Below are 26,287 nucleotides of genomic sequence, written 5' to 3' on the forward strand. Positions count from 1 at the left end.
TATCTTCCAGAAGTACTTGGTGGAGACTTTCTTTGAGACTTTTATAGTAGCCTAAGACGAGATGCATGCACACCTCAGTTAACAAACTTCAGAAAAAGTAGCTTCTTTTTAGGAAGTTTTTTTTAATGCCTGCATACCCATTTCCATCATCAACATTGGAAAGCTGGTGAAGGAGGATGGAGATGTGTGAAATTTTAGGGGGGAAAAACAGGAATTGCAAAATTTATTGAGATAACATACTTTCGAGATAACCCAATTCCAGTCGAAATGGGTCTTACACTGCTTGGTAGATCGGGCCATTGGGTTATTAGACTGCCGTGTCCACCAAACTCCAAAACAAGCACTCAGTACTATCCTCTATTCAATAGGGAGGAAGGCATCCCAACTCTCAAAAATTACCCAACCACAAATAAATTGTTTTTATATTCTCCAGAATAAATTCTCCATAATACAGCTAGGTATCAATGTAAATTAATACTCCTAAAACAAACAGATATTGTTAATATTTATTTATTTTGTGTCCATATCATTACATAAATAAATGTTTAAAACTGATAAAATAAAGGGATTACAAGTAGCAAAACAGTTTTAGACCAAAAACGGATAACAGCAACTGCATTGACTGTAGCTTTAAACAGTTCTTTTTCTGTGCATGAGGCAGGGCGTTGTGGGCAAGCTTACAGAGGCTGAGTTGTTTGTTCTGCTCCACAGTCGCACAAAGTGGAGGATTCTTCTAGGTAGTGCCATTTTGTCAGGTTGTCTTTTGATCTGGCAACTCCACTTCTGAGTTTGTTCAGGGACTTCCAAGTTGCCCATTCTTGGTTTGTCCCTGGAAGAAGACTCTCATAGGGGGCCATCCAGTTGGAGTTGCGTGGTTTTGATGCCCACAGGGATATTCTTTCTGTTGCTGAACGGACATTTAGAGGAGGGGTGGTTCTCATGAAACTTTTCCTTGATTTAAGTCTACTAGGAGGAGGCTGATAGCCATACAGTGGGTGGTTTTCACAATGTTCAACCTTATTTCTCTCCCAATTGGCAGCAACTTCCCGTTGCACATGGGGGGGGGGGCAATGCCAGCTAGCTTATAGGTGTCAGTTTAAGACATCCTGTGATTATTCTACATGTCTCATTCAGTGCAATATTCACCTGCTTCGCATGGGCAGATTTATGCCAGACGGGGCAGGCATACTCCGCAGTTGAGTAAGACAAGGCCAGGGCTGATGTTCTTATTAATTTTGGGTCTGCATCCCATGTGCTATTAGTAAGTTTCCACAGGATGTTACTGCGTACAACTACTTTGTTCTTGGTGTTCGCACAGTGTGTCCTAAATTTTAGTGTTTGATCTAAGGTGACGCTGAGATGTTTAGGTTGGGAACAGTGTTCAAGCTCTTGGCCTTCCCATGTAACCTTTATTTTCCTGTTGGCTTCACGATTACGTAAATGGAAAGCACATACTTGTGTCTTGGCAGGGTTAGGCTTTGGGTAGTATCTTTGTAGTAGCTGGAGAGGTCTTTCGGCATTAGTAAGTTGGTTTTCAACTGTTTTAAAGTCTTTTGTTTGTGTTGGTAGGCCAATGGTTGATATTAAAATATAATTATATTTAAAAGCCAAGCTTTTTTTTTTATTTAAATCTACCACATATCTTTGCATTTCATGTGTTCTAAAGCACTATACTGCCCTCCCAGTTTTATGCTGATTAAGGAAATTTACAGTATTATGTCATAAGCAGAATATGTAATAAAAGAGCGAAAGGAAATAAGAATATCGCCTCTACAAAATAATAGTAATAGTAGTCGGTGTAAAACCCTTCAGTTAAGAAAAACCTAACTGTATTAAGCATTTTATTGCACATTGAGAGAAGTGTGCAGAATACTGATGTTCACATTTTGCACAGTGGAGCCTTTTAAAAAGTATTGCATTTAGCAACATTGCCAATGTATTAAATAGTTGGCAAAAATGTTTTAAAATTAAGTAAATGTTGTTCAACAGAAACATACAGTTGGAAATATTTTCCAGTGTTTATGTTCAGGTTTTGGGCCTGCCTGCCTCCTTCATGTGAGCAAACTGGAATAAATGATTTATATGAAGATGTTTCATATATTAAACCACTGTCAAATATCAGAGTATTTAATGGTAGTCAATCACTAATATAAAGTGAACGTGTTATTGTCAAAGTAATGCAGCCATGTTTAAACTAGAGAAAATTAAGAATGTTGAATGTGAGAAGTTTCTGTTGTGAAAATGCTACTGAATTCCTATCTTGAACCCGAAACAGGTTACCATTGCATGAAAAAAGAGATGAAGTTTGGAAGATTGATACAAATAATTGTATTTGGTCTAAAAAAATCTAATATAAGTTCCTTGGAATTTGTGTCTTCCTGTATGTACAAATATAGGCTAATGAGACAGAGGAGCCTATCTCTTGTGAATTAGATCTTTACATTGTAATACCACAACTAACCAGTTTCTAAGGGATGCCCATGATACTGGGTAAATTTACAATGATGGGTATAAATACAGCAGAAGTTGGAATCATGTAACCCTTGGTCTACAATGAGCTCTTTCAGGCATATGAGTATAGCCTTTGAGAATTTGCCACTATGTACAAAATAATACTACTTTTTAATGAAGTATTTTTATGTTTCCCAGGAGATTTCTAATTATAAAAAGCACTTTTATCTGAAGTTTTTCTTAACTTTTCTTTACCTTGAAAATTATTTTTTATGAAGTTTGTAAGGTCAAGTCCTATTCAACTCAGAGTTTATTGTGATTTCTCTACTGAGACCATGAAAATCTCTGAGACTGCAGATAAGTATCTTAAATGCAAGAATGCTTTCTTTCCACTTATAGGTAGGTTCAGTACTTTGTTCTTCACAGTATTAGTCCTTGCTCAATTTGTAAACTTCTTTGATATTTGAAGATGAAAAAGTTCTAGACAAAGGCATGTTTGGTAACTGTACTGTGACCTGTCTGGTATTAAATTATGTTCAGCTTATCTACTATAGTTAGATGGTATCTCCAAGAGAGAGAGCTCATAACTGATAATAGGTAGTAGACAGTGGAGTCTACAATTGCTATGTACCGATCATAGAATCCTTGAGTTGGAAGAGACCTCGTGGGCCATCCAGTCCAACCTCCTGCCTAGAAGCAGGAAAATCGCATGCAAAGTACCTTCAAGTTACCTGTTGACTTTTGGTGACACCATGAATTTCATAGTTTTCTTAAGCAGGTGGTTTTGCCAGTTGCTTTCAGTCTAGAGAATTATAGCCATATATTGGGATCTCTGCTTTTGTGGTGGGGTGAGGGGTGGCTTTTGATAACTATTAATACCGCAACACAAACTGTTTTTCAATAGACAGGATTTCAGAAACGTCTCATGTGGTGTGGATAATGTTTGTAAATGAAATAAAATAAATATTCAATTCAAATGTGTTATTCATAGATTCATAGAATAATAAAGTAGGAAGAGACCACATGGGTCATCTAGTTCAACCCCCCTGCCATGCAGGAAAAGCTCATTCTCTGGAACATACTGAAAGGGGTAAATACAGGTGGTGAATTGGGCATTCCCTGAAATAAGAACACAAGTTTCATTGTGTCTTTATGTCTTCAAATTTTTAGTAGTTGCTGATATACTAGAAATCATTTGTACTCGGAACTCTTCTATTTACTTTGTTTACGTTCCTTTTGTAATTGTCTCCTTTTTTTCTTTTGGTTTCTTAAACTGCAGTTCTAAATGCTCAACTTAAGTTTTAAGTGAAAGAAAAAAATGATTTTGGGTGGACAATACCCTCATTTTGCCTATCTCTTAGCCAGAAACCCTTCCCCAAAAAAGTTGTTTGGAAAGCAAGCAAATGATAGATTTAGGAATTTTGGCCTCACTGATCACTTCTCGCCTGATGAACACTTTCATCTACACTTGAATTTAGCCTAATTTCACATTCCGCAATGAGCAATCATACACGCTTAGTTGTGACTTCCAATTACTTCTCTGATTGTGCGTTCATTGATTTATTATTTAACGTTTCTTTTTTTCCCCTTCTTAGGTTGTTTGATGTATGTACAGTGTCCCGGACAGAAAGAGAGACGAAGTTAACATTGGTGTTTGAACATGTTGATCAAGATTTGACCACTTACTTGAATAAAGTACCAGAGCCTGGAGTTCCTAGCGAAACTATAAAGGTATCAGAGAAGGGTAGGGGAGGTTTGTACATAATTTTATGGAATAATATGCTGAAGATTAATGTACACTAGAAAACCATTTCATGAGAATTGCTGTCCGATTTGTAGAAGTCAGTTATTTCTGTGCTTAGTTATAGAATTGTAGGATCATTGAGTCAGAATGGGCTATTGAGTCCAACCCCCTGCTGAGTGAAATAGAGGATCTCCAGCTAAAGCATCCCCAGCAATAGCTCTGTGGCCATTTTTTTGAAGATGTTTAGAGAATTAGACCCCACCAAAGCTCTAGATAATTGGCTTTATTTCCAAACAGCTATTAGTATAAAAAAGTTCCTTTTGTTGTTCAGCTGAAATCTACCCTACTGTAACTCCAAACCATTCGATCTGGTGCTATCCTCTGGGGCAGCAGAGAACAGTCCTGCCTTTTCTTCTCTATGATGAAAAACACTTGGACACTCTGGGCCAGACAATACACAAAACTTTATTATGCTATGCTATTCTATATACAGTGTATACATACACACACATATAGTGCTCAAATATATGATGCAGCATATGATTAATTTAAATGCTCTTCCAGAACATTTCACTTATCTGTTTTCTGGTGTGTGTGTGTGTGTGTGTGTGTGTGTGGAGGGGGTAATCTATTAAGATTCCCTGTGGGTTATGTGTTTGTATCAGTGGTTCCTAACATTTTTGGCCAGGGACCACTTTGACCAGGGATCACTTGATCAGGGACTATTTTGACCAGGGACTACCTTGTCCAAAGACCACTCTCCAACATTAGTACCAAAGGGTTACAAATCAGTTTTTGGTCAACTCTAGATTAGTTTGGTTATTTGGGGTACTAATTCAGAAAAGTGCATTGGATAGAGCACATCAGCTCTAGTTTCTGATACAGAACATATGCTATCCAGTACTCACCATCTGTTCACCCACAGAAAACCATATTTAATATGCCTCAGCACTATAAGAGGGTTTTGTGAGACCAGTCGCTCTCATTGCAATGGTAGTAGTAATGGTGAGGCCGCGGACCATATTTTAGTTGGGAACCACAAAGTATGTTTTAAATGGTTCTGTAGTGCAAGTACCTGAAGGGCAATAAGAGCTGAAATTTGAGAACGCATAGGAGAAATTCATGAAGCACAAGCACAGACCAAACTAATGTATCAAGTATTTCTAATCCAATATAAGAGGCCGATGTCATTTGAGGAGCAGACTTCTAGCTTATTGTCATTTGGGTATGGTTAGCTTTTGTTTGGGGGAGTAGTCCTAATTTAGTGCTTTGGTTAAATTCCACTTCAAACACTATGGATGGATCGATAAAAACCAGGATTCTGATTTTCACCAGAAAATCAACTATAAGGGAATGTGGATTTATTAACATCAGCTATATATTTTTCATTGTAGCAGGACATTGTTTTAGTTGGAGTCCACTTGCAATATTTAAATAAATTGCAATAAATAAATAAATAAATAAATAATGTTTTGGTTGGAGTCCACTTGCAATATTTGAGCAAAGGGACAAAATATTCTGCTTTCTTGTATTCACATTGAGTACTGTGCTTCACCGTAACTGCAACAGGGTGTGATATTGGGCTGCTAGCTTTTTTGCCAGCTATGAAAAATGTGCGTCTTTATTTTACCTGATTTAGGCTTTGCTTACAAGCATCTCATATGTGAAGTGGACTAGGGTCTAGTAGTAATGGATAATGTTGCCTGTAATTAGGTTATAATTAACTTATATTTCAAAAGCAGTGGGCCAAATGATATAAATGATAATCTGTTGGTATGACAAGTAAATGTTTATAATTACATTAGAAAGTTTTTAAAGGTTGTTATAGAGAACATTTTAGCATTTTAGTCTATTGATTCTAAGGTTCCCTCTCTGCCACCAAAATAAATGTGTGCAGACAAGTGGTTAAAAAGAATAGTGTTAACAAACAGCAAATTAAAATGCATCTGAATGTTGTAATTATTTAACAAATTACATTTTTAGGACTCACTTGCCAAGCTCTGGAATGGCCTGTACATCTGCTGTCCATTCTTTATGCTTTTCCATTTCTGTTCTTCTACAAAGCCGGCAAGCGCATGTCGTCATTGCATGACAAAGAATCAATTACTGGCTTCTCTAGCTTTTCTGAGAATGTCAGTTTCCAGAGTTGAAGAGAGAACAATTTGCCATCTGCCACTGATACACATAAGCACTGGATCATATTTGAGTGTTTTCACTTCACAATGCACAGAAAAACAAGATGAAAAAGTCCAGGAACAAAAGTAAACAAAAACTGAAAGAAATGAAAGAACTGGAAAAATCACAAACCATTCAACTGAGTATTACTTGAATATCGTAAGAATGAAATCATTTTTAAACCAGTGATTGTTTATGCAATCCCCATGTTTTCCCTTTGCCTGTTTAAACACAGCACGTACAGAATAAATGAAGTTCTTGTACGGGAGGGTTTAGCAAATCTCTGAACTATCAAATTGACATTTTTTTTACCAAAACCTTAAGATCTGGAAACTAGAGCAAAATACAAAAGAACTACATTTAGAACTAAAGAGCATGATATCTCTGTTGATATTCTATGCCAAGGGGACTTATTTTCAGTATGAACTCTGGCTTGAACTCAAACAACTTCATTCTTGGTTAGTAAGACAGAACTGGAAGTAGATCAACATAGATTTCTAATTCCCAATTGCTGTTTCCACAATTAAGAAATTTTGGAGTTAGAAATCCATGTTGATCTAGTTCCATCCACCTAGAGATCCACCTGTCAGGTTGGAAAGTATGAGAGCAGGTCAAAAAGTTTTGCCTCCTCTGTCATAAAAACATTATAAATGAACATATAACAGCAGAAGTTGCTACAGATCATAGCCTGAACTATCCTCTACGCAAAGCTACCATTGAACATAGTCACCATCAGTTTGTACACATTTGTGCCATCAATAAACCCAGGCATCAAATCCATTTTGGAAAAATTCAGGGTTTTGTTTCATGACCCATGATTTTAAAGCTATTTTAATGTCATTCAAGTCATTGAATCTGAAACCACATATATTGTCTTTCATAGGTCCAAAAAGACAACCTACGTGGTTTCAAATTCAATGACATAAAAGACATTTAAAAAGCTTTAAAATCATGGGTCATGAAGCAAAACCCTGAATTTATCCAAAATGGCTTTGATGTCTGGGTTAAACAATGGCACAAATGTGTACAAATTGATGGTGATTATGTTGAACGGTAGTTTTGAGTAGAGTATAGTTCAGGCTATGATCTGTTGCAACTGCTGTTGTTATATGTTCATTCATAATGTTTTTATGACACAGGAAGCAAAACCTTTTGACCCACCTTCATATTTGTTACCTTCATTCATTGAGTTTGAGGAGTCACCTGGTTACTCATTGGAATGGCACAATTTGTATTACCTATTTAACTTGCCATTACTGTGTTACATTTTTAAATGTTAGACACAATAGTAAAAATGACATATTTTAGTCAAAATACTTTTAGATGCCTCATAAAAGAAGCTTTCAAAAATAACTAGGAGCCAGTATTTATTGTAATATCGAGGGGAAAAGTTATCCTTACTCATTACGTTGTTTTTCAGTGTAATGTAATTATACCCCCATTACCCTCAAAAAGTAAATAGCAACAGCAGGTAACTAATGTGCTTGCAACTCAGCAGTAGTGTAGCAGTAGATCTCCCGTTCACTGCTGAGCTGCTGAGCTTGTTGTCTGAAAGGTTGCAGGTTCGAATCCAGAGAGCAGCATAAGCTTCCGCTGTCAGCCCCAGCTTCTGCCAACCTAGCATTTTGAAAACATGCAAATGTGAGTGGATCAATAGGTACCACTTTGGCGGGAAGGTAACAGTGCTCCATGCAGTCATGTCGGCCACATGACCTTGGAAGCTTCTATGGACAACGCCAGCTCTTTGGCTTAGAAATGGAGATGAGCATCAATCCCCAGAGTTGGACATGACTGGACTTGATGTCCAGGGACAACCTTTACCTTTACCTTAGTCAGATACTTCTCTTCTACCTTGTGAAACAAAGTGAGGGCATTGGAACCCAGAAATCAGGATTGGGGAACCAAAAGTCAACAGTTTCATAGGCATAACTGGAAGTGAATTTAACATAAATGAGTGATAGATAGGATTATAACATTCAGTTATCATCAAATTCAGCCATGTTCCTTAAGGTATGATTCTTCAGAAAATGCACATGTTGATTTGAAAACAACTTAGCCTGCTTTCTGTGAGGAAACAAAACCTATCATCTCCGCTCTTTAGGTATATCTGGAATTTGAATTCAGAAGAAAAGCAAAGATTTAACTGAAGAGTATTAAAAAGCCAAAATATTGTGTGGGAACTGTGACATTCTGAAGTCAAGAACATTGTAAGCGCACACTTATGATATTCTAGATTAGAAGAATGTGACAGAAGGCCCATGTTTCAGTCCCACTAAACACATCCAAATGAAGATGTGGAGCTATTACTTATATTTTATTTAACTCCCCTTCTAACTTCCCAGAAACCTTTAATGATTCCCAGGAAGCAGGCTGTACCCATATGTGAAAATGAGACATTTTACATGTATAAAAATAGCACTATCCCAATGCAGATATTACTGCCATTCAAATCTAGACAAGCTGTTCCAGACACCACTGGAAAGAGGCAAAACAAAGCAAGCCAAGATGGACTTCACTCTTTCTGAGCATAAAAATATCTAAGAACAGCCTTGTTCTGAAATTAAATGGATGTAATACTTCCTGATGTTGGTGTTCACTCTTTGAACATGGCTTAACAAGGAAAGAACTCCATATCTGAAACGGATATCCCTCACTTTATTTCTTTCTACATTTGTACTCATTTTCACAAGTTTTTTGTCAGCATGCTGTACAATCAACATGCTATTCCAGTTTCTGGTTCCTCAGATTTCTTTTGAGATTTTCCACATTTTTAAAAGGAAGCTAAACAAAGACAGACATTATTGGAAAGTCAGAGGGTAGATGCCAGCAAACAGAAAATTACGCATGAAGACATGAGTGAAGTAACAGAGATGCACTGTTTGGGTGCTTAATCCTTTGGACGTTTTGCTGATGAGATTATCTTCACTTCAGTAAAGTGGATCTGATATTATAGAATCTGATATTATCTACTCGTTATACAGCCTTCCTTGACCTGTATTTCTTCAGAATGTAAAATAAGATTAGAAGTCAATGGTTTGAATTTTCCTCCAATGCCATAAAAAAATCTATATGTATAGAGAACAAGCAAAAGAGTAGTAAATCTAGTCTTGAGTCTCTCCTTCTGTATTTGTTTTTGTGCACATCCCGAATATAATCCCTGCAGACTAGTATCAACTATTTTTAAAATCATTGTCTGTTCTAAAGCAATTAGTAGCTTGTGGTCCAAATGGGATGGATTGTATCCCCAAGAAGCTGCATCCCACTTGAACCACTGGTCTCCTGATCTAAAAATCTTTTGATGTAGAATGGGATACCAAAAATTGTCATTTTGACCAGATTAATGTTATCTGAGATTTATTAAATGCTAACGTAATAAGCCATGGTATTAAGTTGTCTTGCTTCGTATAAACCATAGTTAAAATTAACCATATTTGTCATTATGACCCTAACAAATTGTGGTTAAGTAAAATCAGAAGCATTTTTTTCCAAATTTCTTATGGCCACATTAAAGAGTAGATTGCATAAAAAAGACACATAGAATTCAAATCTTGCCTAAGTAAATGAGGGGTGGGAAACTGCACAGAACATCTCTTGAGGGACTTGGAATGTCACAAGAAATGAGAATAGTACCACATTTTCCACAATCCTGTATTAAGCTATCTTTATTTGTAGCATGTTCTCTGAAGGTTATGGGTTCATTTTATTTTCACTTATTTTGTTCACTGCTGCAGCTACTATGACAGCAATAAGTCACCCATTTGAATCCATACAGAATTCTCTCTACAGGATATGCAGTTCCTGTATAATATAGAAAGAACTAGACACATATGGGGAAAATCTGTGGTGATGATTCCCCTGTTTGGTCTGAGTCAGAAGAGTGGCATGTGACGCTCATTCAAGTACCAGATGCTTGGAGAACAACAAAGTCAGAAAGTTCACAATCCAGCTGTTCAGATTAAAGTTATAAGTAGAGGATTAGTATTGTGAGGTCATGATAATCGGCTATCACTCGAGACCAAGTATGATTGCCTTCCAAGTGTAGAGTCCTGGTGGTGGATTCAAGATGACTGTAGAGACTTATTATTCACCGGCATGTTCTTCAGACTACATTATCATCAGCATATTGCAGTTCTAGAACAGATGTTGTGACCTTGGTTTTAGCTTTCAGTCTGTTGAGTGTTGGATTACAACTAGGATTACAACAGCAAAACAGCAGAGAGGAAACAACCAGGCACATCTTAACATCTCTCAACAAAAGATTTTCCCAGGCTCAGCCAGGCCTTCAAATGCTAATGAAGGTGGTCAGTTGAAACATTCACACCTAGCTCCAGCAGAGAAGAGCTCTTTGCCCCACCCCAGCCATTCTACAGATATATAAACCCATTGTCCTAATTCCAACAGACCTCACTACCTCTGAGGATGCTTGCCATAGATGCAGGCGAAACGTCAGGAGAAATGCCTCTAGAACATGGCCCTATAGCCCGAAAAAACCCACAAGAACCTTGCATGGTTATTGTCTCTAGGTGCTGGGTGTAATAAATGCAGCAACATAATGCATTTTGCAATAGGACAATCGTATCGTGCAGCTGCCATTTAGAAATCTCAAAAGGCTTCAAAACATGATACTTTGGTGGAGATTCCAACGAGTTTTCCGCTTGTTTTTATTGCAGAAGGAAAGAAGGCAATGATAGGTGCGAATAATGTTATTTCATTTGAAATTAACCTCAAGATATTCCTGTTTGGAAAAACAAAGTATTATTCCTGTGCCTGTGTGTATAATGGGAGGCGGGTGGGATCATTTATTTCCCGCACTCTTCTGTCTGTGATACAAAGGAAATAGCTGCTGCCTGTGCTTACACTCTGATGCTTCACAGGAAGAGTTTGAAAAGAATGCATAGGATGTTATAAATATAAAAGGAGTTTAATGAAAGAGTATACAGATGTCTTTCATGTACTTTAAATTGGAAAGACCAATTTTGAAACTAAAAGAAAAACAACAGTGAGCTATGAGCCATATGCTTCAAATTACTAAAGTATGTCTTGCACAGGCCTGTCATTCAGTGAGAAACAACACAGACCAAAACAGAGGAGATATTGAAAAGGCTAGGCAAAGGGGGAGCTTGTGGAAAGTCAAACCATCTCTAAATATGCGTTTTATTATCTTCGGGTGTTCTTTGCATAGTTACCACCATGATTGAACCAGTGCCCCAGCAGCAAAAAGAAGGACTCCCCTTAAAGTTCCTCATCCTCCCTTCATTCCACATATTTAAAACATGCAGCTGTCTGGCTGCATAATGGCATAATGCAAGAGGAAGCAAAGCAGACGCTACAAATACATTTCTGCAGCAAGCAATGCTCTGTCTTACAGAGCTAGCCTGCATCTAGTTTTGAGTGTGCACTGCAATGGTATTACAATGTATTACATATCCCAAATGTAAATGGGTTTATACAACATTTCTACCCCGCCTTTCTCTGCCCCGGAGGGGACTCAAGGCGGCTTACACTTAGGCAACTATTCAATGCCTTCAGAAACAATGTACAGTTGAAATAAACATTTAAATATAATTATAAAATACATTAAAACATTTAAACATATGCCTTCACTGCTAACCACATTATCTAAGGTCATAGTCTGGGCCATTCCAATAGTCATTGCACATAATTCCATATTTATCTATTGCACAAAATCTCCAAAGGCTTGATCAAAAAGCATTTCTACTGTCCCCAGGAAGGGATATTAGATTAGCCGAGGGGCCACCACTGAGAAGGCCCTGTCTCTCGTCCCCATCAGTCGCACCTGCGAAGGAGGCGAGACCGAGACCAGGGCTACCCCAGACTCTAAGCTCTAAGATGGTTCATAGGGAGAGATACATTCAGACAGGTAAGCTGGGCCAGACAGGTAAGCTGGGTTGTTTTGTGATAAACAGAAATTCCATGACTGTCACCCAGTGGATTTTTAAGGTAAAGGTAGTCCCCTGACATTAAGTCCAGTCATGTCTGACTCTGGGGTGTGGTGCTCATCTCCATTTCTAAGCTGAAGAGCCAGCGTTGTCCGTAGACACCTCCAAGGTCATGTGGCCGGCATGACTGCATGGAGCGCCATTACCTTCCCGCCAGTAGGTAGACCTATTGATCTACTCACATTTGCATGTTTTCAAACTGCTAGGTTGGCAGAAGCTAGGGCTGACAGTGGAAGCTCACGCCGCTCCCCGGAATCAAACCTGTGACCTTTCGATCAACAAGCTCAGCAGCTCAGTGCTTTAACCCACTGCACCACCGGGGGCTCCAACAGTGGATTTTTAGTCAGTAAAAAAAAAAAAAAGCGGAGATCTCAGCAAGAATATGTGAGGGTATCAAAAGGCAATGCAACAAGAGGTGGAGTTATATGTCTGTTCAGATGTTACCAGGTGAGGTAACAGTGATCCAGGAATGCTGGATCTTGTAAAAGGGATATTTCTTTTGTGTATTTTACACCTGTAAACTTATGCTGAATATAACAAGACCCATAATGGATCAGGCTGTCTATAGCACTACTTCTTAAACAGTGGATCCCAGCCCAACCTCATGCGGGGTCTCCTTTGTTCACTGTTGGGTCACAAAAATTTGGCGACAGTAAAAGGTTTTTACAACCTCATGGCTAATGTAGACATTTACACAGATGTGTTAGCAACAATGTGCAGTATTTATAGTAGATTCTGCTGAAAATGCTTCAGCTGTACTTCATAAAAAGGAAAATCAACCTGCAAAATCAAAAAATGTTTGATTTTCTTATCTATTTTATATACCTATGTACTTGGTGTCCCATAAACATTTCTTGGGCAGAAAAGAGTTGCAAGTGGGAAAAGTTTAAGAAGCCCTAGTCTATAGTACAATCTTTGATATGCCCAAACAGCTGCCAGTGGGAAATCTATGAGCCATGCAGAAGTGCAATTGCACACTGCTATTGTATTCTTCTGCAACTGATATACAGAAGCATAATGCCTCTCATATTGGAAATGAGACATCTTGACTAGTCTCATGTATGCCTCCTGATACCTATCCTGACGTTATGCCCCAGGTTACCCATGGCTTTTGCAGCATAATGCAACAGTAGACTGGGGCTGGGTTATATCAAGCCAGAATGTAAAGGGAAACAAAGAAAGACAAAAATACATATGTTTATTAGAACAAAAATAACTAGACTGCGTGAGAGAAAAAAGGACAAGTGCAGGTGGAAGTATTCAAGCATTTCTGCATGTTTCATATCGCTTGAAATTAAATTTCATCTGACCTTGGTGTTTCTTTCATGGTATTAACATATGGTTATATTATATAGCCCTCCTTGAGGCATCTGCATCACCAACGGTCCAGGAGGGCCTCGCTGTTGCCCTCCTCGAGGCAGCTGCTATACCAACGGGCCAAAGAGGGCCTCACCATCACCCTCTACCAGGTTGCTGTGATTCCAGTAGATTTATTATTTAGTTTTTTGCTCCTTTTGACAATGAATGTTTTCCACTTGGTTACTTTTGTCTATAAACCACCCTGAGTCCCTGTGGAAAGATAGGGCGGTATATAAATAAATTATTATTATTATTATTATTATTATAGTTTAGCTTGTCCTGTCTCATACATATTCTGTGCTCTATTTCAACTTTTAAAAAGCTAACATAAAACCTGTAGCTCACAAGTCAAGTACTGAGGGAATGATGGCTACCTGAAAAGCCAGCCACCAACATTCAGTGTTGACAGTACTAATCTATATGAACAAATGGTCTGACTACATTTAAAACAGCTTCTTATGTTTCCATGTTATACAGTAGGACCTTTGTATCTGCCAGGGTTTGGTTCCAGGACTCCCTATGGATACCAATATCCATGGATACTCAAGTCCCATGATATACAATGGCATTGTAAATGGCATAGTAAAATAACACAATATACAGTGGCCTAGTAAATTAGCATCCCATATGTAAAACGGCAAGCAAACAAGGGCTGGAGAGAGGATGAGGATCTGTACAATGGTGAGAGGCTACAGCAGGGTATGTCTACATATCAACAATAGTACTCACCTTTTTGAATTTTCTTTCTTGAATGTTTTTGAACCATGGTTGGTTGAATCCATGGATGCAGAATGCATAGCTATGGCATGTTGATTGTATATACTGTGTATTAGTAAAACTGAAAACTGTGGTACACAGTTCCATAAAACTTTCATCAGCTCTTGCTATGGTTATTTGGAACCTCTACACAAACTGTCCTTATCGCATTCTCTTATATCGTTTTCATTTTTTTCTCAAGTCAGGAGCAACTTGAGAAACTGCAAGTCACTTCTGGTGTGAGAGAATTGGCTGCAAGGATGTTGCCCAGGGGATGCCTGGATATGTGATGTTTTACCATCCTTGTGGGAGGCTTCTCTCATGTCTCCGTATGGGGAAGTGGAGCTGACAGAGGTAGCTCAAACTGCTCTCCCCAGACTCGAACCCCTGACCTGTTGATCAGCAATCCTGACAGCACAAGGGTTTAACCCACTGTGCCACTGGGGCTCGTATCATTTTCATGATTTATTATTTTCAGTGGGTTTTTAGGACATAAGCTTACACCTGATAGTTTACATAGCTACCGAGTATAGAGATGACTTAAAGCTTTTCGCCTTTTAAACTGCCTTTTGAAAAAGTAGACATTTCTTCAAAATACTAAATGTTTATGCCTCAACCTTTGTACGGCCAGAGCCACAGCTTGAGAAAAATGTGAAGTCCCAAGTCTGTTCAAGACGAAGAACGGAGACCTTTAGGCCTTCGTGTTTTATGAAGTGGAGAAGGGGGTTCTTTGATGTGGTGGTTAGTGAAATCATGCTGCATTGTGATCAGCAAACCAAGAACAGTCCTCTAGGAAGGATAACAAAGACCCACCCCATGGGGATTGATGAGAATGCTATAAAAGTGCAATGAGCTGGAAAGCCATCATCTTGTCTTTTCCTTTGCCATAGGAAAGGCATACCAGGGAGATCCTTTTTTTCTGGCCCTGCAGAAGGAGAGTTTCTATGGTTTGGAAATGTATTACCCCCATCTGCTCACCACTTTTCAGGGCACACAGTAAATGGTACTACTTAGTATCTAAGACACAAAAGAGTGCAGCACTCTTTTGACAGTGAATTCTAGGCTCTTTCATTCGCTTTCCTAAATATACAGTTTGCTTCCAATTCACTGAGTGGCATTTTGCAACAGTGCATACTTTCCAGTGGTAGGCTTTCTGATTGGTGGTTTTTTTTTTCTTTTCTTAATTGGCATGAGTAAATGAAAGGTTACTCAGGCTCTGATGTAGTAAAGCTTGCAGAATGGAGTAGTATCTAGTTTAACCCCCTGACTTCATTCTGTATAGATTGATTTGAAGTGGAAGAAAGACCTACCGTAATCCTTCACCAGTTGCAACTATTCATTTTCACATTAGTTTTGTATTTGGAAAATACTCAATAGTTGTAGGAGAAAGTATTTGCTCATTTTAACTTTTCATTCAGTTCCTTTGACCAGAACAAGTTTTTCTGGTTTTCTTTTTCTTCTGTATGTATTTTTGAATGTTTTGTTAGCATAATATATTACATTTGACACTTATATTTTCCACTATTTCAGCTTCACTCTAAAAGAAAGAGAAATTAATTAACTGATTGCTGATTAAGATCTATCTTGTCTTTACCATCTCAGTAAACCTGCTTCCATTTAGTTAATGCCGTGTTTTCTTCAGATCTGAAAATGTCACTTTATGACTATAGCTCCCAGAATCCATTACAAGGGATCCTGTAAGTGTCTTCTAACCTCCGCTGGGAGAATCCTTGCAAACCACCTTCTACCTATCTTAGAAGACATCCTCCTAGAACGGCTTCTGCTCTTCCAGAGGAACAGTAGATATGATCTTCACTGTACAAAAGCTCCAAGAAAAATGCAGAAAATAAAACCAACCTCATTGAACTCACAAAGGCATTTGGCACAGTGAATCGCAGTGCTCTCTGGACCATCCTCCAAAAAATCGGATGCCCTGACAAATTTGTGAACATCCTGCAGATCCTCCTTGATGACATGATGGCAAAAGTCTTGGACAGCAATAGCTCCCAAAGTGACCCATTTAAGATGGAATCGGGTGTCAAACAGGGATGTGTTATTGCCCGAACCTTATTCTCCATCTTCATGATACTGCACCTTGTTGATGGGAAGCTTCCCACCAGAATGGAAATAATCTATTGGACAGATGGCAAGCTATTTAACCTTAGAATACTGAAAGCCAAAACCAAGAATACAGCAACATTTGTTATAGAACTCCAATATGCTGATGATAATGTGGTCTGTGCTCATTCAGAAGACCTACAAGCCACTTTAAACACCTTTGAGAAGCATATGAAAATCTTGGCTTCTCACTGAACATCGAGAAAACCAAAGTGCTCTTCCACCAGGCACCAGCCAAGCCATCTGCAATGTCGGAAATACAGTTTAATGGTATAAAGTTAGAAAATGTTGACCATTTCCATTACCTTGGCAACCACCTCTCCACAAAAATCAACATTGACACTAAAATACAATACTGTCTGAACTCTGTGAGTACAGCATTCTTCAGAATGAAGCAGATAGTGTTTGAAGATCAGGACATTTGTAGGGAGACCAAGATACTTGTGTGTCTGTCTACATATGTTGTATATCTGAATGGCATTGAATGTTTGCCATGTATATGTGCATTGTCATCTGCCCTGAGTCCCCTGTGGGATGAGAAGGAATATAAATACTGTAAATAAATAAATAAATTTATAAAGCAATTATCCCCCCAACCCTGTTATATGCCTGCAAAACGTGGACTATCTAGAGACATCACACTTAACTCCTGGAACAATTCCATCAGTTCTGCCTTTGAAAAATCCTGCAAATCTCTTTGGAAAACAGACGGATAAACATCAGTATGCTGGAAGAAGCAAAGACCACCAGCACTGAAGCGATGCTCCTATGCCATCAACTCCGCTGGACTGGCCACATTGTTCGAATGCTCGATCACCGTCTCCCAAAGCAGTTACTCTAGTCCCAACTGAAAAACGAAAACAATATGTTGGTGGACAGGAAAAGAGATTTAAAGATAGGCTTAAAGCCAACCTTAAAAACTGTAACATAGACACTGAGAACTGGAAAGCTCTGGCCCTTGAGTTCTCTAACTGGAGGTCAGTTGTTACCAACAGTGCTGTGGAATTCGAAGAGGTACAAATGGAGGGCAAAAGGGAAAAATGTGTCAAGAGGAAGGCATATCAAGCCAACCCTGACTGGGACCACCTTCCATTTGGAAACCGATGTCCTCACTGTGGAAGGACATGCGGGTCAAATATAAGTCTCTACAGTCACCTATGGATCCACCATTAAGACCCAACACTTGGAAGGCCATCCTACTCAGACACAAGTGACCACTGATTATGATGATTAAGGAACTGTGGAAGTTATAATCCAAAAACAGTGTTTTCAAAGTAGTGTTCCTTAATGAGAGCGCATCGTTCATTGGTTAAGAATAAAAAATTTGAGGCCCATTAGCTGTGTCCTCACTGAAGGAAAACTAGGAAAAAACTTTGAGAGTTCTGATGGGGCAGTGAAGTAAAAATAAGAGGGTCATATTCCCAACTGTCATGAAAGTGACATATAGTATTAGCACTTGAATAAATATGATTTGAGATGTTTAATTGCATAGTGATCCCATTATTTAGTGCCATAGTGATCAATTATTGACATTACTAGCCAGTGAGGGGTAGACACAAGAGATGCTAATTCACTGCTATGTTCAGATTCGGATATACGGTATGACCCCTATATCCGCATAGCATACATTCTCAAACTTCACATGGATATGTAAAACTCTGAATAATAGTTAAGCCTATTGAAATGATCACTCCCCTCCTTCACCTTTTTGTGTCTTCTCAGATTTGGGAGAGCAAAGATAGGGAAGGAGAAACTTCCCCTGGGCTGCAGATTACATCTATATGTGGAATGAAGTTAGGGAGGAATTTTCTATAACATATTTAAGTATTTGTAGACAAACGTTAGCCTCCTTTTATAGCTTGGTTTCATTTAGCCAAAACCTGAGCCCAGGGGGAAGGATGTGGCCATGCTTCCCCTTCCTTTTCTTTAAGAATGTGTACTTCCTTATAGTTGCATGCCTAGCTAGTGACTTATTAGCAGTTGGGGAAACTTAATGAGATTTTTCTTTAAGCTTTAGTCAGCTTTTTAGTATAGATTTTGAGAACCTCTTACACAGCCCACCAAAAAAAATCTTGATGTCTTGGTATTTAGACCTGTTCTTGGGGTTATTTGAGGCACTGATTCAGAAAATTGCATTGGATGGATTGCATCAGCTGGTAGATGGCATATCTTCTGTATCTCAAAAACTAGAACTAATAGAGGAAAATGAGTGCCCTTTTTGAAATCAACAGGTCAAATATACCCAGAAACAAAGCTAATGTTTGATTAACCACAATGTGTTTTGGCCAGTCTATCAAAATTACATTCATTGGGGGCAGGGTGGCATTTAAGAGGCATTCAAGGTTTTTGTGTAGTTGTATAATTCATATGTTTCACTCAATATCTGCCTGGGTTGTCTTAAGACAATGGTTGTGCTGTTTTTCCTTGGGGTGTAATGCTCTTCACTCGTCAGGTGCAAGTTCATCAGCGATGCCTTGTTTGCCAAGAGCTTGTTCCATTCTAGTCGACCTTAATCTGTGAAGTAGAGACTAAAAAAAAGGAGGAGGGGGGCAAGATTCTCTTATTTGAGAAAACTTGATCTTCTGAATCTGAAGCTGCTTGCAAAAGCTTTCCCCCACCTCCTTGGGGCATTGTTTCAGCTTCCTAATCACTGACCAGCTGTCTTGTTAGTGAATAGAACTGTGGGCCCCTTGCCATGTTTCATGTGAGGTCTTGGCTGGGTGGCTAAGCAGGCAGCCTGCAGTCCCCGTCAAAGCAATTCAAGAGGTATTGGCACAGCAGTGCCCCCATTAATTTCTGCTTGTCACATGCTGTCATGCAAGTTACACCAGAAAGGAAATGACCGTTGAAAAAAAAGTGTACTTGTGGCACTTGGTCCCCTCCAAACATTATCCCTGAGGTTAAACAAGTGGATACAATTAGCTGCTGTCCACAAACAGCTGTTAGGAAGGAGGAACCTACATCGGGGCTCCCAGAGCCATGTGTCTTTCCTGTTAAGAAAAGCTCACTCACAACATCTGCCACATTTTAACCCTTAATGAAGGTGCTAAGTATTGCTCTACAGGGCCAAACCAAGAACTTTAGCAGGAATCCTTGATCTTGGAAGAGTTGCATTTTCAGAATATAGCTTCCAGAATCTCCCAAAGGTGTATATCATCTTATGCTTTTATCTTTCTTTATATCCTGCATTCCTCCCCCAAGAAAAACTGGGACTCAGAAGCTTGTCCCACGAAGCTTATTGAGAATTAATTATTTCTTGAGTCATACAAAATCATTAGATTTGTGGAGGGACGATATAAACTATCATGTGGTGTGTCTCATGCCTATAAAACACAGTTCTGCATTTATTTCTCTAGAATTTTATATTTTCTTCAGCAACGCTCACTTCAGGCATTCCTGGATCTTAGTAAAGCACACATTGTCATTACTGCATTCCCTGGTTTAAAATTAAGATTAAAATATTTGCAAGCATGTCTTTGGAGAATACATATTTCCCTTTAGCAAGTTAAGAAAGGTTCAGTGTACAGTTCCAGTAAATAGTTTTGTGGGCACCCACCAAAAAAACCAGTAGATTTTGTACAACATTCAGTTTATCCACACTCACTTCTGCCATGATAAAATAACCACAAATGTATTTCTTACTGTAGAAATCCACTGCAAATGTTGTTTCATAGATATATTTATTTATTTATTTATTTACAGTATTTATATTCTGCCCTTCTCACCCCGCAGGGGACTCAGAGCGGATTGCAATGTACATATACATGGCAAACATTCAATGCCATAGACACACAACATGTATAGACAGATACACAGAGGCTATTTAACATTCCAGCTTTTTTCATGAGGGTATTCTGGCCATCAGGTGAGCTGTCACATCACTGTCCATTTGTGACACTGAAGAAATACTTCCTCATTCTTTGCATGCTTGCTGGAGATTTTTATGGCCTTGTAAATTAGCCTCCCCACATAAGCGGTACCTACATTTCCTACTCGACAGATGCAACTGTCTTATGGGCTGCAAAGGTCGACAGCAAGCTACACAAATTGGTTAGAAGCTCACTCCGACCCGGGCTGACTTCAAACTCATAACCTTTTGATCAGTAGTGATCTTAATGCAGCTGACTCCCAGCCAGCTGCACCACAGTCCCTAGCTTTAAACTATCCATTGCACATACATTCCCTTAAGCTTTACGATTAATTACTGTGGGATATAATACCAACATAAATAATGCTGCATGCCAGTGATAAACAGTATACAAAAAAAGCTCTCAACCTAGTATGTTCCTCTTGGCCAAGGATTTACAAATGCAGCATACAAAATGATCTAGTCTTAAAATCCGAAATTTTAAGACCAAATCTATACATTTTGGCCTTTGGAATATTACATATTGACTACCATAAATGCTGTGTTTTTCACCATGTGCAGAAGATGATAACAAGATTTTCAAATCATAACAATAGGGAAATTGAAGTCACGGATTAGGGAGTGGTATGTTATAATATACAGTTTGAGAATTTGTCTCCTTCCATATGAGGCTGCCTCTGACATTTGCTTATCTATGTCACTGTGTCATGGTAGTTAAAGTGATTCAAACTACATTAATTCTACAGTGTAAATGCACCATATGTTATCATGGCAACATAGAGTAAAGCTGTGAGGGGGTGGCTATGGATCTGGGTATGGCATAATATGTGAATATTTTGAAGTAAGTGAGGATGTAAATTCTATGGAACTTAGATCCTCCCACATACTGATTGGAGCCCATCCACACAGCCCTATATCCCAGAATATCAAGGCAGAAAATCCCACATTACCTAAATATGGACTCAGATAACCCAATTCAAAGCAGATATTGTGGGATTCTCTGCCTTGAGATTCTGGGATATAGGGCTGTGTGGAAGGACCCTTAGATATAGATATGGATATAGATATAGATGGTATGCAGAAATAGGATACTATTGTTTCTCACCTTCTCATCAAGACTCTTGATTACTTACCTCTAGGACATGATGTTTCAGCTGCTGCGAGGGCTTGATTTTCTGCACTCCCATAGAGTCGTCCACCGTGACCTGAAACCACAAAATATTTTAGTAACCAGCAATGGGCAGATAAAATTAGCTGACTTTGGCCTTGCACGGATCTACAGTTTTCAAATGGCCCTTACCTCAGTGGTAAGTTTGTTTTTAGTTCCTTTTTAGTCTAATTCAAATAATTGGCTTTGCATAAACGTTGGTTTGCTATTCCCTTTGAACTTCTAAATAAAGAAAAGCACCTGTTCTAAGTCAAGAAATATTATTATTGGGTTTCATCAAAAGCAGTTCAATTTATTAACCTTTAATAATCAAGATGTTTGGACAACAGGTGCATAGCATTTTGTTGTAAGGTTGAGTGGAGGTAAGGGAAAAAGAGCTACAGATGAGGGACCAAATAAAAATCCAGGCTAGGGTAAACAGTGGCACCCTCCAGGTTTTTCTCTGGTGGTTTGCTTTGGAACTGATATTTTGAATAACAAGTTCATTAACAATCACTTAACTAATTACATAATGTCAATATCTTCAAGACTTAATGTCTGCAGTGCTTAGAAAAGCATCTACAGCCCTGCACTTCCAAACCATTTCATCAGGCTGATACAGAGGGATGCCTCATGCCCAACACCTTTGTAGTTGTGGGTTGGGGGAAAAGGGGGGATTTATACACTATCTGTTACATTGCCCTTTGTATAATGACCCTAGAAAAAAATCTTCTGGGAGCCCTTTTGGAAGACAAGGCAGCATGGCAACGGTCAGTTATCTATGACTTGTTAGCGGACTATTCCAAAAATATAACATTAAAGGTTGCCACATTTGCAGCCGCAGCCCAAACAATCTGAACTAAATCAGTAAAGTCCATAGCGGAGGCTAGAAATGGAAATGGAGATCGTTTGGGATGATACAAATCAGACATTTTTATTGTTATTGTTATCATGTCATTGCTACTATAACTTTTAAAGAGCCAGTATATGGAATAAGTTTTAATGTCTGTATTGGAAAGTGCTTATTGTACTTTTAAAGGTTGCATATTATTTGATGTCATGGCCTATGGCTGGTACAATTCATTCATTCAATCACTTAACTAATTACATAATGTCAATTATTAGTGTAAATGATTATGAATTATTTTCCAATTTGTAATATTTAACATTACCAAGTGAATTCCCATACTCGGTTATGTCTTTGCTTAGCATGCAAGAGGTAAAAAGTAGGCACATAAAGGAGAAAGAGAAAACGCAGCACCACAGTTTTGTCTGATGCAAAAATTGTTTGCTGTGCTTTATTTAGTCTCCACTTGTGTATCTAATCAAGGGGTATATATCTTTGAAGTAGAAGACAGTGAAATACAGTGGGGGGGGGGATATTCTCTCCCCCCCCCCCCCTTGGTCTTGTGAGAGACTTTAGACGGCCATATTAGTTGAGCACCTGTTCAAAAATGTTCATTATAAGTCTCATTGAATTTCCTTGCTGTTGTTTGCATCTTGTTCTGATCACAAGTCAGAAAATCACTTGCCCACTTTGAAGTAAATTAGCTATTTCTAACATGTGAGGGCAAAAAAACTACTGGCAGTGAGGAATCTCGAACAGAGTTCTAACGCCTGTCAAGGGCTGAAAAATGCGGTATAAAAATGAAGCAAAAAAAAACCCACCTCAAGCCATGAAGAGAGGAGGTTAAGAAATAAAATAATAATAATAATAATAATAATAATAATAAAGATTAGACATTGTACAACAGTGTAACATGTTCTTCTAATTGGAGAAAGAGCCATATATGACACTCAATTGGTAAGAAGTATTCCTAGCTGTCCGAAAACATGCAAATGTGAGTAGATCAATAGGTAGTGCTCCAGCGGGAAGGTAACGGTGCTCCATGCAGTCATGCCAACGCCGGCTCTTCGGCTTAGAAATGGAGATGAGCACCACACCCCAGAGTCGGACATGATTGGACTTCATGTCAGGGGGAAACCTTTTACCTTTTACTATTCCTAGCTGCAGCCCACTCTCCTTCTCAAAAAGCAAATTCAGGTCCAGGAGTACACACGCATTTGAAATAATTGTATAATATATCCATATGTTAACATAGTAATTCAAATTTTTGGGAGACCGCAATCTGTCGTGGGAATCCAATGGTTTGTTCTAATATAATGTGTTGATCTGGTGATCTGATATTAACTGAATTGTGTAACACAATGAGTGATTCAACGAATCATAATTGCAGGACTGGAAGGGATCTAATAGGTCAACTTGTCCAACCTCTTCTCCTAAATCAGAACATTGTATAGCTAAGAGTCCTCTAAACTTTTACTGAAAACTTTCATAAGAGTTTCTCTTAATAGCACATTTCTATGTTGAAATTCTCTTAAAGATTATGTTTAACCTTTATGTTTAACCTAAATTGCATTTTCCTGGAAATTAAAGCCATTGCATTTTGTATTTTCCTTGCGAGAAACTCCTGAGGTGGGTACCTCATGCACTAACGTGCACACACAATTAAGTTAAAAGTCCCTCATCAGAGCTATCAGTATGATCAGTTGACATATGAACTGTGTGTCACTTCTTACAGCAAGCTAATAGCTCACAGCCAGATAAACTCAAAGAACTATTTCTTGTAGTATCAGTTCATTCCCAAGATACATCCTCATTCTCTCAGAACAAAGGAGCTCTTCTGATGGAGCGTAAGGAGCCTTGTCAGTAAGGAGACATAGAGAGCTGGGCTACCCCACTCCATCGGAGACTTCAAAGCATTCTATCTCTGATACTTACCTCTCAAATAGTAAGGAATTCTTTTGGCAGGTGAACCTTCTGGGCATATTGTTGTCACTGGAATCTCTTGATGCTTTCTCTGATAAATGAATGAAAGCCTCAGAATAAACAGACACATGTTATTGAAGAGAATGCCAGTTCTGAAGCTGAGGAAATCTGAGAATTGACAGTCCAACAATGTTGAACCATTGGGATCCTTCTCAAACACTGAACAAATGGAGCAGGTTTTGAGCATGGTATCCATATCCTGGTCAGCAATCTCTTTGCTGCAATATATTACTTATACAGGCAGTCCCCGTGTTACAAACATGATACGTTTTGTGGGTTTGTTCTTAAGTTGAATTTATATGTAAGAGAAAACAGATACATTTTAAATGTAATTCCAGCCAAATAGATTGTGGTGACCCCCAACCATTAAATTATTTTCATTGCTTCTTCATAACTGTAGTTTTGCTGCTGTTAGGAATCATAATGTAAATATCCAATATGCAGGATGTATTTTTCCTCACTTCACCAAATTTGACACAAATACCTGATACACCCAAATTTGAATACTGGTGGGGTTGGGGGTGGTGATTGATTTTGTCATTTGGGAGTTGTAGTTGCTGGAATTTATAGTTAACCTACAATCAAAGAGAATTCTGAACTCCACCAATGATGGAATTGTATCAAACTTGGCACACAGAGCTCCCATGACCAACAGAAAATACTGGAAGGGTTTGGTGGGCATTGACCTTGAGTTTTGGAGTTGTAGTTAAGGTTGCCCTTAACTACAACTCCCAGAGAGCACTGTGGACTCAAACAATGATGGATCTGGATCAAACTTGGCACAAATACTCAATATGCCCTAATATGAACACTGGTGGAGTTTGGAGAAAATAGAGTTGACATTTGGGAGTTGTAGTTGCTAGGATTTAAAGTTCACCTATAATCAAAGAGCCCCTGGAACCCCACCAACAATAGAATTGGGCCAAATTTCCCACACAGAACTTCCATGACTGGCAGAAAATACTGTATTTTCTTATGGTCTTTGGTGGCCACTCTGACACCCTCTGGCAACCCCCCCCCCCCCAGGGGTCCCAACCCCCAGGTTGAGAAATACTGATGTAGTTTGTATGTTTATCTACCATCCAGACTGGAAGCTTGAGATACCAGTGACTGGACATTTAGACACTCTGATTTGTCTGTGTTTAGAACTGAGGTGCTATATCTTTAAAATACTTCGAATGTAAGGGAGATTTTTATGATCAACAGCCTTAATACTGCAAAATAACACATAACACCATTGTCCACTTAAGGACTTTTGCACTTTGGATACAGTTTTGTTTTGAGCACATGAAGAAGGCAGAAGCTGGAATGTTTTGCTAATTCATTGCTTCCATTTTGTCTCTTGTTCCAATAAGTAAACAAAACACACAAATACTCAATATGCTAATAGCTGGGTTTTTGTTCCTATGTCTATCCCTATTGAGTGATCAACTGTGTGTGTGTCCCCCTTTCAATTGATATAAGTATGTATGTGTGCCTCGGAAACACTTAAAAATGCTTGTCTGAAATCAAAATGTCTCTTCCTTTCCTTAAGGTTTGATCATTTATTGCATTTAAATAGTATTGCTGTTGTTAACAAATGCACATTTTTGAAACTTAAAGCATCAAAGACACATTGCTTTAAACCATTTGTTAGCACACAGGCTATCTTTATGTCATTTAAAGGGCAGAAATTTGAAATAAGTAGAAGCTCATCCATCGTATCAGTTCTTGTGGGAAAATATGCTTCAGTGACTTACTGGCACTGGTTGTGGAATGTGGCATTTAAAAGTACCTTTTTACAGTGGGAAAGAATTTGGTCGAGAATAAACAGTCTGACCTTGTTAAATGGACCAAAGTCTGTAGAGATCCTAGTTCCAGAAAGCTAGTTTCTACTAGA

The 26,287-nt window shown here is 38.6% G+C and overlaps 1 protein-coding gene across 2 annotated transcripts in view; it reads left to right on the forward strand.

Moving 5' to 3' along the window:
- The window catches only part of CDK6 (cyclin dependent kinase 6), a 153,422-nt gene that overhangs the window by 42,729 nt on the left and 84,406 nt on the right, over window positions 1-26,287 (forward strand). For both annotated transcript variants that reach the window (XM_060782255.2, XM_067470299.1), the window contains exons 3-4: window positions 4,047-4,182; window positions 21,571-21,738. In XM_060782255.2, the coding sequence (XP_060638238.2) occupies window positions 4,047-4,182; window positions 21,571-21,738 (304 nt within the window). The remainder of the gene's footprint in view (window positions 1-4,046; window positions 4,183-21,570; window positions 21,739-26,287) is intronic.

Source organism: Anolis sagrei, chromosome 6 (genome assembly GCF_037176765.1).
Source record: "Anolis sagrei isolate rAnoSag1 chromosome 6, rAnoSag1.mat, whole genome shotgun sequence".
NCBI lineage: Eukaryota > Metazoa > Chordata > Lepidosauria > Squamata > Dactyloidae > Anolis > Anolis sagrei.